This window comes from Eurosta solidaginis, chromosome 1 (assembly GCF_040869045.1).
Source record: "Eurosta solidaginis isolate ZX-2024a chromosome 1, ASM4086904v1, whole genome shotgun sequence".
NCBI lineage: Eukaryota > Metazoa > Arthropoda > Insecta > Diptera > Tephritidae > Eurosta > Eurosta solidaginis.
This window is the reverse complement of record NC_090319.1, coordinates 175,465,430-175,480,063: the sequence shown is the minus strand read 5'-3', so window position 1 is coordinate 175,480,063 and position 14,634 is coordinate 175,465,430. Positions and strand designations below refer to the sequence as shown.

Here is a 14,634-nt window from a genome sequence, read left to right as displayed (position 1 = left end):
ACCATTTGGTCTGGAATCCCCATTTCCATACTACTCTCGAAGGAAACTTAACATATCGTAATGAAATTGTGTACACATATTTTCCTTATAGCAGAAAATATTTCTAGTAAAAATGGACGGGATCGGTTAAAGACCACGGTAACTTATACATAAAACAAGTTTAAAAGGGTCGTATACTAGAATAATAAGCTATAACTTAACGAAAAATAGTTTTGAATCAATGATATTTAACTTATCAAGTTTTACTGTAAAAGGAAATGGGGAGACATTTTTCTTTTAAACGGTCGGTGCCACGTGTTATGTAGAAAAGTAATTTATCTGAAATGAAATGTACAATTGAAGCTCACGCTGAGTATATAATGTTCGGTTACACCCGAACTTAGACACCTTTACTTGTTTTAATTTGACTATTACACCATGCCAGACAAAAGTACTCGATTATTAAAATTTTTTATTGAAACTTCCTATGTCACTAAAAATTTACTTTTTGGTTTAAATATTCGCTCATAAATTAAATACATTCTAATATAAGTGAGAACAAATTCTAGAATAAGCTTGAAAGTAAACATCACTACAGTCACAAGGGCATGACGGACAAAAACATCGTTGCCTTTCACTGAAACGAAAAATGTATAAAAATTGCGAATTATTTTAACACTTGCGAAATGAACTTATTGATGACTAACAATATTTCACGTTGTTCCATGTTGACTCGAAGTATGTCACATGGTCTAACTTGATCACAACGGCTAAGTAACATAGTCGGATATTCCCGGTACCGGACAAATCGCAGCCCAACGCAACGAGAGGTTCGGAACCTTCTTATTTTGCACCTAAAGCCACGATATTCATTAATTCCATCTTTGCTGGTTTTGAAAAGTTGTCTTTGATTACGATTTATGTATTTCTTCTGGCCGTTATTGGAAAAAGCTGATCGGTGAGGCAAAACTGGAGTTACATCATGACCTCCCCGAACTTTCGCTCGTAAACCTGATACTACTGGAAAATTTGAGAAGTTTTTCCTTTCACGAGGTGAAATTTTACCAATTGGGAAAAAGTGATTAGTTTTATCAATACCTCTTTTATTTTTCACTAAGCCATCAGGGCCTATATTATGGCCCTTCATATTGCCATCAGGATTATGTTTTGAAGCTGTATATCGTTCTTTTATCAGAAAGTCTCGTTCATTATTTTTATTGGACCCCTTTCTCGTTATAGCCTCTTGGTCGTTTTTTTTAAACTTCTCAAGATTTAACGAAGTTCTTGTTAACTTGTCTGTCCGACTTTTATATTTAAGGCTTCTATTGAGTTTTTTTACCTCATGGTCTGCCTCGTCGTCTTCGACCGGTTTTGGTTGTTTGTTTTTATCAGGAATTTTCTTGCCAGAACCTTGTACCCCCTCGCTTTGATGCCTTTCTTCGTTATCGATACCTGTGCCTTCTTTTTTACTAGCGGCCGCTTTATTCTCGCCCTTATCATCACTTTTATTTTTAAAGGCATATCCAATCTTCTTACCTATGTTAAACTTTTTTGGAAAAAGGTGAACTTGGGCAACCAATTCGTCGCCTTTTTCGGTTGTGCCTCCATCATGTTTACCTTCGCCAATATTATTTCTATTGGCTTTCTTTACTCTACCTGTTCTCTGTTTTTTATTAAAATCCTCCCGATTCCTGGTTCTTGTTCTCGTATCCCGTCCCACACCGAAGGAATCATACAAATAATTTTTGCTATTAATTTTAACATTTTCAGTTCGCTTTACGGTATTGTTATTATAGTCGTCAGGCGAACTTAGTACAGCACTAACAGATTTGCTGTTTCTATCTTCTCTTGGCATTTTTGAATAATTGAAATCAGACATTTCACATTTATATACTAAATTACCATGTTTACTAAATACGAACCAAAGGATGAGCGATGTATCTCCACATTGATACCATTCCCACCATCAAAAATTGTATATTTTTCTCGACTTTGCTGTCTTTGATAATCCCTGATCACTTTTCTGCATATTTTCTTAAGCAATGTGTATGTGTGGTCATTTATCATGGAACTTATGCAACAGGGGCGGCATTCGCAATTTTGGTATTGATAACCGCATTTTCGCAGATTTTTTCTCTGACATCCTTCAAAAAAGTTGTCCGTGAAACAGCTTGTGCTATATTAGTTCAAGATTTTTTAAGAATAATTTCTTCTAAACATTTTTCGGGAAATTTGATATAATGGCAGGTGAAACAATCATCTCACCTAGATTGCGCGAGGATCTTAGTGGTACTTAAATCAAAAACCATGATATAGTTAAGAAAAAAATGTTCTATTTCAAAATTTTGTTGAAACTAAGTTATTTCAAGATTGACAGTCAAATTTTAAGTCGGAGTCAGATAGAACTTTACGCATCATTCAATTATACCTAATACCTATATGACACTACTTTCAATTGTCTTGAATTCCGAGCATGAAATACTGAAGAAACTTTATAGAAACAACAAGAGAAAGCGGAACCAACACTGAAAGCAAAAGACTGCAAAATCAACCGAAATACGGGTCAATTCAACCGAAATTTCTGTTAATTCTTATCCATCGGAACAAGATGTTAAATCAACTGCGCACAAATCGTTGATTCGTAATTGACCGTTTTAGTAGTCAAATGAACAAAAAAGTTGTTGCGACAGCTTTGTACGAAAGTACCTATGTTGCCATATAAATAAATGTAAGGCGCGATAACCCCCGAAGAGATATAAGCCTGAGCTTCTCTTCCAATTTGCGTCGTGCTACTCTTGATTTTCTCTACAAATTGGTCGGACGGGACCTACATGTTTTATGCCGACTCCGAACGGCATCTGCAAGGCTGATGAGTTTTCACTGAGAGCTTTTCATGGCAGAAATACACTCGGATCGCTTGCCAAACACGGGAAATGGTATCAAAAAGTTTCATAAATTTTGTTTTATTTTTATAAAAGCGGGGTGGAGCCGTGTGAAGAAGTCCACGAAAGTGGGGAAAGCTTCTGACCGCCATTCACCCGGGAATGGCCAAAGCGATTCTTTTGCATGTGGTTCAAGCAGCTCACTACTGCCGGTTGCTTGCGGCCAATTATCCTCTGGGTAGCCGCTAAACATTCGTTTAGGGGTGAGCTAATGTGAGAAGGCGATAACCTGGCTAGGCCACTCTGACATAATCTGATTAAGGGCTAGCCGGGGAGACCTCATCGGTAGCGTCTATACACCTCTAGGTGCGGCTGCAAGCGGACGTCTGTCTTGGAGCAAGCGGCTCGCTATAAAAACGTGCAAGTAATATTTTCACCCCCGCTGAGCGGGTTGTGCGCTGGGCTTGGGATCCGCCACGTAAAACCATACTCCAATGAAATATACCAACAATCCTCGGATAAATACACTCTCTATTGATGACGACCATGCAAACGTTTGAAGGACAATGAATTGAGGGCATGCACCTGGAACGTCCGCTCCCTGAATGGGGTTGGTGCAGATGCCCGGCTGGTTGATGTCCTCGTCAAAGCAAAATCTGACATCATCGCCATCCAAGAAATGCGTTGGACGAAGCAAGGAAGAAAGAAGATCAAAAATTGTGACATCTATTGGAGTGGCCATACGAATAAGCGCAGTTTCGGCGTAGGATTCGTGGTGGGAGAGACATTTCGTCGCGAAGTTCTGGCGTTCACGCCTGTGGACGAGCGCCTCGCCGCTATCCGAATAAAAGCAAAATTTTTGAATATGTCATTCATATGCGCCCATGCACCGACAAAGGAGAAAGACGATGAGGTGGAAGACACGTTTTATGAAAAATTAGAACGCACATACGAGCGCTGCCCCCGTCGTGATTAAAAGTCGTGCTTGGCGACTTTAACGCCAGGGTGGACAAAGAAGGTGTTTTTGGCCCTACAGTCGGAAAGTTCAGCCTACACAATGAAACTTCTCCTAAGGACTGAGGCTGATTGACTTTGCCGGTGCTCGCAACATGGTCATATTCAGCACGAGGTTCATGCATAAAAATATATGTTAAAGGGATAGGCGTAGCAAATTTACCTTCCTTTTTTTTGGGATGCGGCTGCTGCGGATGGTTCCGGTGGCGGTGGAGAATTGATGTTGACGTTGGTGCTTGGATGATTGTGGTGAAGGTGCGGCTGCAATGGTGGCTCGTTCCAAGTTTATGGTGCTGCAAATGCACTAGAAGTGGAGAATGTTTACCACACAAGTATTCCGCATGAAAAAACAAAAGGAGGGCACTTGGCAAATTTACAAGAAAAAAAGAACTGTTTTCACTTTAAATTCACTTATATATTGCAGTTATATCTTTTAAAAGAGGGTTTACAAATTTTCGTGTCACACCGATATGGATAAAGAGTTTCGAATAAGTAATAAAATATAAAAAGAAATGTCAAAACAATAATAAAGATATGTATGTGTAGATAGTCACATCTGTCAACCCATTGTTGGGGTTGCCAGAGAGGTGAAATACGCTGGCGTGTTAGCGTACATTACAAACGTCTCAAATACTTAAAGTTAATAAGGAGTATGTACGTAATATAGAATATACGTATTTGTACATGCAAATAATTCACGATGCATACTTATACGTAAAAGGTACATATGTAAATAACTTCAATATAAAATTCAGGTAAATTCATTTAAATTCATGTTTAGGTTTTCTTAAGCCTAATTTCTATTAAATAGAAGGGTTGGCTGTTGGCGACTACGACAGTCGCTCAAACATCGTCCCCGCCCTAGGCGCGTTCAGCGGCTAGAGCCTCTTGCAGCTCTTGAAGAGTCCGTAGCGCATCTCGTACGAGGAGGTCAGACACCTTTCCCCTGAAAGTGGCAGTTTGCAGCCCTTGAGCGGTGCACCGAACGGTGCGTCGAGCGGCAGTAGATGCTGGCGGTTGTGCTTCGGTAGCTGGACGAGACCGAGAGAGTGCTGCGCGCGACCACTGCTGACCGCAAGGAGTTTCGGGGTGCCCGTTGCTGATCGCGATTCATGACAATCTGAAAGTATAGTTGTAAATGCCTTTTAGGTGAGAGAAATGTTAAGGCAGGGAATTTCAGTTGGCATTATGTTGCGAAATACGACTATTAGTGACGGTGATGTGGTAAGAGTGGACAGAGGTGGTTTGAGAGTAGCTACGAATTATCCGGGGTTGCCCGAGAGGGTGGGCTTTCAGTCTGAGGGAGGAAACAGAGCTTGACAAGTGGTCGTGTGAGGGTGCCGGTTTGAGTACGAACGTCAACAACACGTATATGGCCGTCAGCTTCTGCATGTAATTTTTCAATACGTCCAAGGCGCCATTCAGTCGGGGGAAGTGAATCGTCATGAATGCAAACACACTCACCGACCTTGGGTGCGGGTTGTGGATTTTTCCACTTCTGCCTTTTTTGGAGATCCTTTAGGTAGTCTTCCTTCCACCTTTTGCTGAATTGATGATGTAAACTTTTTACCCTGTCCCATCGGTTTATAAGAGATAAATCCGCGTGATCCACTTCAGGGATAGCGAGGAGGGGGCTACCTCGGAGAAAGTGGCCGGGGGTCAGCGCGGTAAACTCTGTGGGATCTTGGGATAAAGGTGAGATAGGAAGAGAGTTCAACTCGGCTGCTATTCTTACCAAGAGGGTGGTAAATTCTTCAAATGTGAACTTGTGGGTTCCTGCAGTCCTTTTGAAGTGCAGTTTGAAACTCTTCACTGCAGACTTCCACAAGCCGCCCATGTGGGGAGCTCCGGGCGGAATGAATTTCCAATTGATGCCCTGGGGAGAGTATTTTGCGATTACTTCTTGAGAGGTAGTTTTCATGAAGTCAACGAACTCCTTTTCCGTCGCTCTTTTAGCTCCAATAAACGTTTTGCCGTTGTCACTCATCATTGTGGCAGGATATCCACGACGTCCGACGAAGCGAGCAAAGTCTGCGAGAAAGGCATTTGTTGTTAAGTCCGAGCACAGCTCAAGGTTGATATCTTTTGTCACGAAACAGACAAAAACGGCCCCGTAGCCTTTCAGTAAGGTGTGAGACCTTAGCAAGGAGGCCTCGCAAAGTCGACACCGGTAGTGGTAAAAGGCGGAGCGTATGGGCATCGTTCCGGGGGCAAGGCCGCCATGATTTGCGATCGCATTTGCTGCTTGTGGAGGGTACAAGTTTTGCACTGATGTAGGCATCTCTTTATGAGGGGTTTGAGTCGTGGAATATAGAGATACTGTCTGAGGAATTGCTGCATGAGACGTGTTTCGGCATGGAGAAGAAGTTCATGGAGGTACTGTATATAGAGGACAACGAATCTTGATTTTTCTGGGATAATAACGGGATGTTTTTCATTGTAAGTCAACGTCGAATGAACTAATCTACCATGAACCCTGAGGAACCCGTTTTCATCGAGGTATGGGTTGAGGGTTAGTAGAGAGCTTCTTTTATCAATTGGGTTTGCATTTTCCAAGCATGATCTTTCGCGAGGAAAATATCGGGTTTGCGTTAACGTCACAAGTTTATTTTTCGTTTTGCTGAGATCTGCATGAGATAGAGAGGGAGTGTAAGCGAATTTAATGCCTCGAATTCGGTCCTTGAGATTATTAATGAACCTGAAGGCATATGCCATGACCCTGAGGGCGCGAGGAAAAGAGGAAAATCGATCCAATACATCCGGGTCATCTTCAGCTGAGTGTAGTGCTTCGACTCGGCGCATTTCAGGCGGGTTGATGCTGTGGGTAGATGGTTTTGGTCAAGCTTCGGGGGGCTGGGTCAGCCACGCAGGGCCATTCCACCACAGCGAAGAACTTGCCAAGTCCATGGGTTTGCATCCTCTAGTGCCCATGTCTGCTGGATTGTCGCGACTGCCTACGTGCTTCCAGGAGGCGCTTCCGACGAGATCCATAATTTCAGCTGTTCGATTGGATACGAAAGTTTTCCAAGCGTGGGGAGGCTTTTTGAGCCATGCTAGCACAATTTCCGAGTCAGACCACATGTAAAGATTTTTAAGAGAGAGCTCGAGATGGGATTGTACGACGGCGATTAGTCGGGCAAGGAGTAGAGCTGCACATAGTTCTAGTCTTGGAAGACTGGTAGTGCGAAGAGGGGCAACCTTGCCTTTAGCGACCAGAAGGTGACACGACGTGGTGGCACCGTGGGTTGTTCGCAGATATATAGTAGCGCAATATGCCTTTTCTGACGCATCGCAGAAGCCATGCAGTTCAACCTGCTGGTTCGGGATGTAGTCAACCCATCGAGGTATCTTTATGTCTGAGATGTTGGGTAAATTTTTTGCGAACTGCGTCCATTTAATGAAGCGGAGGGGCTTCACTGGTTCGTCCCAGCCAGTTCCGTCTATCCATAGCTCTTGGAGTAAAATCTTGGCCTGAATCATAATCGGCGCAAGCCACCCTGCGGGGTCAAAAATTTTTGCGACCGAGGAGAGAATTTGTCGTTTCGTACTAGCGGACGAGAGGGGTATTGAGTCCACTGTATACGAAAACGTGTCGGTCAGGGCGTTCCACTGTATGCCGAGAGTTTTGGTGTTGCTTGCTTTCTCGAATTCCAAAAGATTGGTATCTAGCAAGTCCTCTTCGTTGATGTTTTTTATTATACTGGGGTGATTGGCCGTTATTTTCCTTAATGGAAATCCTGCTGACGCTAACACTTGGATGACTTGGGAGAGGGATGATTCAGCAGAGACATATGTTTCTTTCGTCAAAACAGGGACGGCTTTGGGGAAAGTTTCTTCTACATCTTTGGCCAGTTGGTGAAGAGTACGTATGGCGAGGTAGGGGGCACAGTTTATACCAAATGTGACTGTTTTCAGACGATAGTATTTTATGGGGTCGCTCGGAGATGAGCGAAAGACGATCCTCTGATAGTCTCTGTCGTCTTCGTGCATTATAATTTGACGATATATTTTTTCTACGTCTCCGTTGAAAAAAAAACTGGTATGTCCGCCACTTGAGGATCAGAAGCATCAGATCGGGTTGGAGGGTAGGGCCGGTATAAAGAACGTCGTTGAGCGCATGTCCAGATGCCGACTTCTTTGAGGCGTTAAACACGACCCGCACCTTTGATGTCTTTTTCTCGGGTTTGACAACTACGTGATGAGGAAGATAAAATGAGAGGCATTTTCCTCCGTCAAATTTTTCATAGGAGCCGGTTTCCTCCATATGATCGAGGGTGAGGTATTCTTCTATAACACTATCATATTGAGTCTTTAAATCCCCTTTCTTCTGCAGACTTCTCTCCATTCCAAGAAACTGGCTTAGAGCTGAAGACCGAGAGTGGGATAATGAGATTGACTCTGGGAAGCTGGGTTTAAACGGCAGCCTTACGATATAATGACCGTTATCATCGCGTGAGGTTGTGGCTGCGTAGAAATTCTCGCAAAACTCGTCTTCTGGGGTTATTTGGGGTTTGGTGGGAACTTCCTCCAATTCCCAGAATTTTCGCAAAGAGAGTTAAGATCTTCGTTCGTCACTTCTGACACTTGCATGCAGAAAGAGTTGACCATCACAGGGGCTCTACCGCTCAGAATCCATCCAAAAATGGTTTTCTGCGCTAGAAGATGGGGGGAAAGTTTCTCAACGCCATTTTGGATGATTTTCGGTATTACATCACTGCCTAGGACGAGATATATTTTCGAGGGGGAGTGACAGTTCGAGTCTGCGAGGTTTAGGTGTGCCCATTTTGCTTGAAGCTCGCTAGTGAGATTAAGCGAGGGGAGCATTTTTGTTAGCCGGGATAATACTACTGCCTCTGCACTAATTCTGATTTTAAAATCGGGGGATACCAAAGTCAGAGAGCACAATTTGTTTGAGGTCTGAACTACCTTGCCGCCCATCCCTAATATTTCAAATCTAGAGGGTTTGAATGGGAGTTTGAGTCTATCTTGGGCTCTGGTAGGGATAAAGGTTCGTTCAGATCCCTGATCCACAAGAGCTCTTAGTTTAAAAATTTCTCCTTTATGCTCTACGGGAACGATAGCCGTGGGTAAAATAATTTCACAATCGTTTTCGGAATAAAACGATTGGACTTGGCTTTTCTGCGAGCATGAAGGGCTTTCATGTAGGGCATTGGCTTGATCGGGAGTATTACCGCGTGAGAGTGTGGAATTAGTGGTCGTGGCTTGCGAGGCTGTCTTTTGCAATCGTGAGGGTTGTCTTTTCGGCACTTGAGATGTGTCTTCGTGAAGAACTGAGTTGTGCCGATCTTGAAATTGATTGCAAGTTTGAGTACTGGAACAGTTTTTCAATATGTGTGACTGAGAGAGGCAATTGAAACACATATTGTTTTCTCTCACAAACCTTCTGCGATCAGAGGTCGACAGCTTCTTAAATTTGAAGCAACTTATAAGGGGGTGAGATGAGGTTTTACACATAGCGCACTTGTACATTGTCCGCTGCTCTGTCATATGAGACTGGGTGTGGGAGGTCGATCTATTTTGAAAGGGATGCGACTGCTGGGGTTTAAATGATGGCCTAGCTTGTGGGGTGGCTTTAAATTTATTTGGTCGCGATTGATCGACTCGCTCTACGACTTCATATCGAGTTGTGAGGAACTGGTCCATTTGGGACCAGTTAGGAAGTTCTCTTCTTGAAGTCAGAGACTGCTCCCATAACGTGACTGTATTTTCAGGGAGTTTAGAGGTCACGAGATAAATAAGTATGGAGTTCCAATTATCTGTGGACACCTGTTGCGTGGCGAGAATTTGAAGGCAATTATTTAGCGACGATTGCAACCTTTGAATGTCTTCACTGTTTTCTGTAGTGATAGTTTTTAAGTTCATCAGTATTTGATTATCGACGAGAACTCGTCTGTTCTCGTATCTGGATTTTAGGGCTTCCCAAGCTAAGGCAAAGTTGTCATCAGTCAAGGGAAATTTGATTGACTATTTGAGCTGCTTTCCCTGGGTTTTGTATCTGAGGTGATACAATTTTTGCCTTGGGAGAGTTTCGGGTGGTTAATATAAACGGCTGTGAACATGTCACGAAATGAGGGCCATTTTTCATAACCACCATAAAATATTTCGGTATCGCAGTGAGGGATCTTTAGCGAAATACCGGAGTTGTCGGATGGACCTGGTGTGACGGTAGGGGGAGCGGGGGCATTTGCTTGTTTAAGCAACTGAAGCTGGTCTTCGATCTGGGCTTTTGTGTCTTCGTATGCTATGAGACAGGACTTGTATATGCTATTAGCAGATGTTGGAAAATCTTCGGGCAGGTCATGATCTGGGGTTTCGACAATCTTATCGAAGACGGTTTGGACTCTATTCCAGAATTTTTCTATGTTTGAGTTTTTTATTTTGAGTGAGGACTCCGTGTTGTCTTGGAGCGACGTCGACCTAAACCGGGCACAATATTCCATAAAATTATCCGTTTCGGATGTAAATTTTTTGGGGGCAGGCGAGATTTTAAATTTTTTAACTCCTTGAGTTTTGGAGCCACCTTTTTTGGTTTCATCGTCACTCATTTTTGAGCTTTGTTTTATGACGCTTGGAGTTGAGAATTAACAAAAAATTTAACTTCAGAGAGAAAACTTTTTTTTTTTTTTTTGAAGAGAGAGTATTTGCTTTTAACTATGTGAGGGAGTTACGTTTAAATATTCACGTTAAATAGCAAATGTGCTGCGTTTGCACTATATTTAATATGTATATGAGGGTGGTTTAAATATACGTGGGAAAAATTATGTGAGATATATGTATATATACGTATTAAAAAGTATCTCGGGGGTAAATTATTATAATTTTGATACGTATGAGATTATCTAAAAATGTCTTTTTTTTTTTTGTTTTCGGTGTGACTTAGAGGAGTCTTATTTAGCTTCGATTTGTTGGACTGTAGAGGCTTTGAGGAGAGTGAAATTAGTAGCTTATCTAAATTCTTAATGGGGATTGAGAATTTATAGCGTGCAAATTTAATGCGAGAAAGTGCTATTACACGCACTGCACCACTCTTGTACCACTGTGCACGAGATTTTATTTCACCGCTTATGTCGTTTTCTTTCTTTTGTATATCCGTATGTATGTATACGCAAGTATGGAAATTTAAAAATATTTTTTGCGTTTTGTATTGATGTGTGAACGCAAGTAAGGCAAAATATTTGTTCAATATTTATTCAAGTGGGGGAAAATGAGAATTTTGCAGTATATTTAATTAGCGACGAAAATGAGAAAATTTTAAATTATTAAGAGGTTTGTCGTATTAAAATATAAGGGGTGCTTTTAGCAAATGTGCCCACTGTAGCTAACTACTGAGTTTTCCTTATTTTGCTTTGCACATATACCGTACTGAGTTTTGCAATATGGGGTTATTGCAGTATGTATATATATATCTATACGAAGTGGTATGTGCAAGGTTTGGCGGGAAATGAGGCTTTTTGGCGGGAAATTCTCTTCCTCGAAAATGAAAATTGCCTTACTTTTTCCAATTTTATATATTTTGCCACTGTTTAGGGGTGTATTAAAATCTCATTTAATACTCACAGTTTCCAAATGATAATCTTTTTTGTCGCTGGTTCCGGTAGTGGCGTCGAAGGACCACTGTTAAAGGGATAGGCGTAGCAAATTTACCTTCCCTTTTTTTTGGGATGCGGCTGCTGCGGATAGTTCCGATGGCGGTGGAGAATTGATGTTGACGTTGGTGCTTGGATGATGGTGGTGAAGGTGCGGCTGCAGTGGTGGCTCGTTCCGAGTTTATGGTGCTGCAAATGCACTAGAAGTGGAGAATGTTTACCACACAAGTATTCCGCATGAAAAAACAAAAGGAGGGCACTTGGCAAATTTACAAGAAAAAAAGAACTGTTTTCACTTTAAATTCACTTATATATTGCAGTTATATCTTTTAAAAGAGGGTTTACAAATTTTCGTGTCACACTGATATGGATAAAGAGTTTCGAATAAGTAATAAAATATAAAAATAAATGTCAAAACAATAATAAATATATGTATGTGTAGATAGTCACATCTGTCAACCTATTGTTGGGGTTGCCAGAGAGGTGAAATACGCTGGCGTGTTAGCGTACAATACAAACGTCTCAAATACTTAAAGTTAATAAGGAATATGTACGTAATATAGAATATACGTATTTGTACATGCAAATAATTCACGATGCATACTTATACGCAAAAGGTACATATGTAAATAACTTCAATATAAAATTCAGGTAAATTCATTTAAATTCATGTTTAGGTTTTCTTAAGCCTAATTTCTGTTAAATAGAAGGGTTGGCTGTTGGCGACTACGACAGTCGCTCAAACAATATACATCAAGCTACATGGCTGTCTCCTGATCGAAATACTCACAATTAGATCGATCACGTTGTGATAGACGGAAGGCATGCCGCCAGTGTTTTAGATGTGCACGCGATCCGAGGACCTAACATCGACTCGGACCATTATCTCGTTGCAGCCAAAATACCCACCCGCCTCAGCGCGGTTAAAAACAAGGAACAAAAAACACAAGGAAAGCTAGACGTCGAAAAGCCTCAATCACAACATACTGCCAATTATTTCGCAACTCGACTCTCACACCTGCTCTCTGAGAGCACAACTCAGCCTGAATGAAAAAAGGAGCAGTGGGAGCATATCTTCAAAGCACTTCCTACTGCCGCCGAGGAAAAAATTGGTTACCGGCGGCCACCAAAAAACAACTGGTACGATGAAGAATGCCGCATTGCAATCGAAAGAAAAGACGCTGCCTACAGGGCTACGTTAAAAGCGAGCGCAACAAGAGGATTGTGTGAACGCTATCGTGAGTTGAAAAGGGAAGCGAGACGCCTTTTCAGGAAGAAAAAAGTAGAAGCAGAAAGGCGTGAGTACGAGGTGCTTGAGCTGCTAGCCACCAGGAATAACGCCCGAAAATTTTACCAAAAAATACGGCGACAGACGGCAGGTTTTAAGACCGGGGCAAGATCCTGTATGAACGAAAACGGCGACCTTGTAACTGATGTCCCGAGAGTGCTTAGATTATGGAGGGAACACTTCTCTGCTCTTCTTCCCCGCCCAATTATGACGAAGTTAGAATAGCAATAACCTGAATGAAAAACAACAATGCAGTGGGCGCTGATGGATTGCCTGCGGAGCTATTCAAGTACGGTGGCGAGGAGTTGGTAAGGCGCATGCAGCAGCTTCTTAGAAAAATATGGGCGGACGAGTGCATGCCCGACGATTGGAATCTAAGTGCTCTTTGCCCAGTCCACAAGAAGGGGAATACTGCAAAATGCACCAACTATCGTGGAATCAGCCTTCTTAATATCGCATATAAGGTCCTTTCAAGTGTATTGTGCGAAAGATTGAAGCCCACCGTGAACCGGCAGATTGGACCTTATCAGTGCGGCTTCAGCCTGGTAAATTTACCATGGACCAGATTTTCACAATGCGCCAAATTTTGGAAAAACGCGCGATAATAGAATCGACACATCACCTCTTCGTAGATTTTAAAGCCGCCTTCGACAGCACGAAAAGGAGCTTCCTATATTCCGCTATGTCTGAATTTGGTTTCCCCGCAAAACTTATATGGCTGTGCAAAATGATGTTGAGCAACACCATCAGCTCAGTCAGAATCGGGAAGGCCTCTCCGAGCCGTTCGAAACTAAACGAGGTTTAAAACAGGGTGACCCGCTATAGTGCGATTTCTTTAATTTGATGCTGGAGAAAATTATACTAGCTGCAGAACTTAACCGCACTGGAACAATATTCTATAAAAGCGTACAATTACTGGTATATGTTCATGACATTGATATCATCGGCCTAAACACCCACAAAAGAACCAGCATCAACACTAGCAACAACATCAGCACTGAAATCCAGCGGAGAATTAATCTTGCCAATAAATGCTACTTTGGACTAAGTAGGCAATTGAAAAGAAAAGTCCTCTCTCGGCGAACGAAAATCATACTCTCCAAGTCACTTATCGTACGCGTCCTGCTATATGGGGCAGAAGCAGGGACCATGACAACATCAGATGAAGCGGCTTTGGGAGTGTTCGAGAGAAAAGTTCTTCGAAAGATTTAAGGACCTCTACGCGTTGGCGATGGCGAGTACCGAAGAAGATTTAATGATGTGCTGTACGAGCTATACCAGACATCAACATAATCCAGCGATTTAAAACGCAGCGGTTGCGCTGGCTAGACCATGTTATGCGAATGAAAGATGATGCTCCGGCCATGAAAGTGTTTCTATCGGAACCCGCCTATGGAAGCAGAGGTAGAGGGCGGCCCTCACTCCCTTGGAAGGACCAGGTGGAAAACGATTTAAACTCCCTTGGTGTGACCAATTGGTTGGCGGAGCGAAAGAGCGACTGGCGCGCTTGTTAGATTGCCATAACCGCTTAGACGGTTAGGCGCCAATTAAGTAAGATATTCATGTATAAATTTTCATACATCGTGAATGTTTGCTTTTGATTTGCGTACAGCGTTTAATAATACCAAAATGTAAGCTTCCGATTTCAAAGTATTTTCGAAAGTATGTATGTATTCTGTTTTTAAATACTTTTTGTATTTTTTATTTGGTACTTTTATCATCACTGGGTGTGTACATTTCATAGTTATATAATTTTTATAAAACAATGTAATAATGACAATGTAAATAAATGTTATGTTTAAAGACACATAATGAAAATTTCTGAAAGTGATCACCGAAAAAAGTCATAATTTATTTTTGATCA

The 14,634-nt window shown here is 42.0% G+C and overlaps 2 protein-coding genes across 3 annotated transcripts in view; both read right to left on the bottom strand.

Moving 5' to 3' along the window:
• FASN3 (Fatty acid synthase 3) overlaps window positions 1–14,634 on the bottom strand; it is a 1,015,587-nt gene that overhangs the window by 119,694 nt on the left and 881,259 nt on the right. The gene's annotated exons all lie outside the window — the stretch shown is intronic.
• LOC137239887 (uncharacterized) lies at window positions 502–2,332 on the bottom strand. Of its 2 annotated transcripts, XM_067765675.1 has the most exons (5): window positions 2,245–2,332; window positions 1,902–2,155; window positions 1,319–1,821; window positions 687–1,240; window positions 502–616 (listed from the first exon to the last, which is right to left on the bottom strand). In XM_067765675.1, exons 1-5 carry the CDS (start codon window positions 2,286–2,288, stop codon window positions 523–525), a joined length of 1,449 nt encoding a protein of 482 aa, XP_067621776.1. In that variant the 5' UTR covers window positions 2,289–2,332; the 3' UTR covers window positions 502–522. The 2 variants fall into 2 exon arrangements, with proteins under 2 accessions (XP_067621776.1, XP_067621767.1); XM_067765666.1 differs by having other exon boundaries at window positions 687–1,821.

Coding starts and splice junctions, on each gene's coding strand:
- LOC137239887 (XM_067765666.1), bottom strand. CDS start 2,288: ATGGTTTTTGATTTAAGTACCACTAAGATCCTCGCGCAATCTAG. Junction 2,156..2,244: donor AAGATCCTCGCGCAATCTAG/GTGAGATGATTG, acceptor GAACTAATATAG/CACAAGCTGTTTCACGGACA. Junction 1,822..1,901: donor GATACATCGCTCATCCTTTG/GTTCGTATTTAG, acceptor TGCCAAGAGAAG/ATAGAAACAGCAAATCTGTT.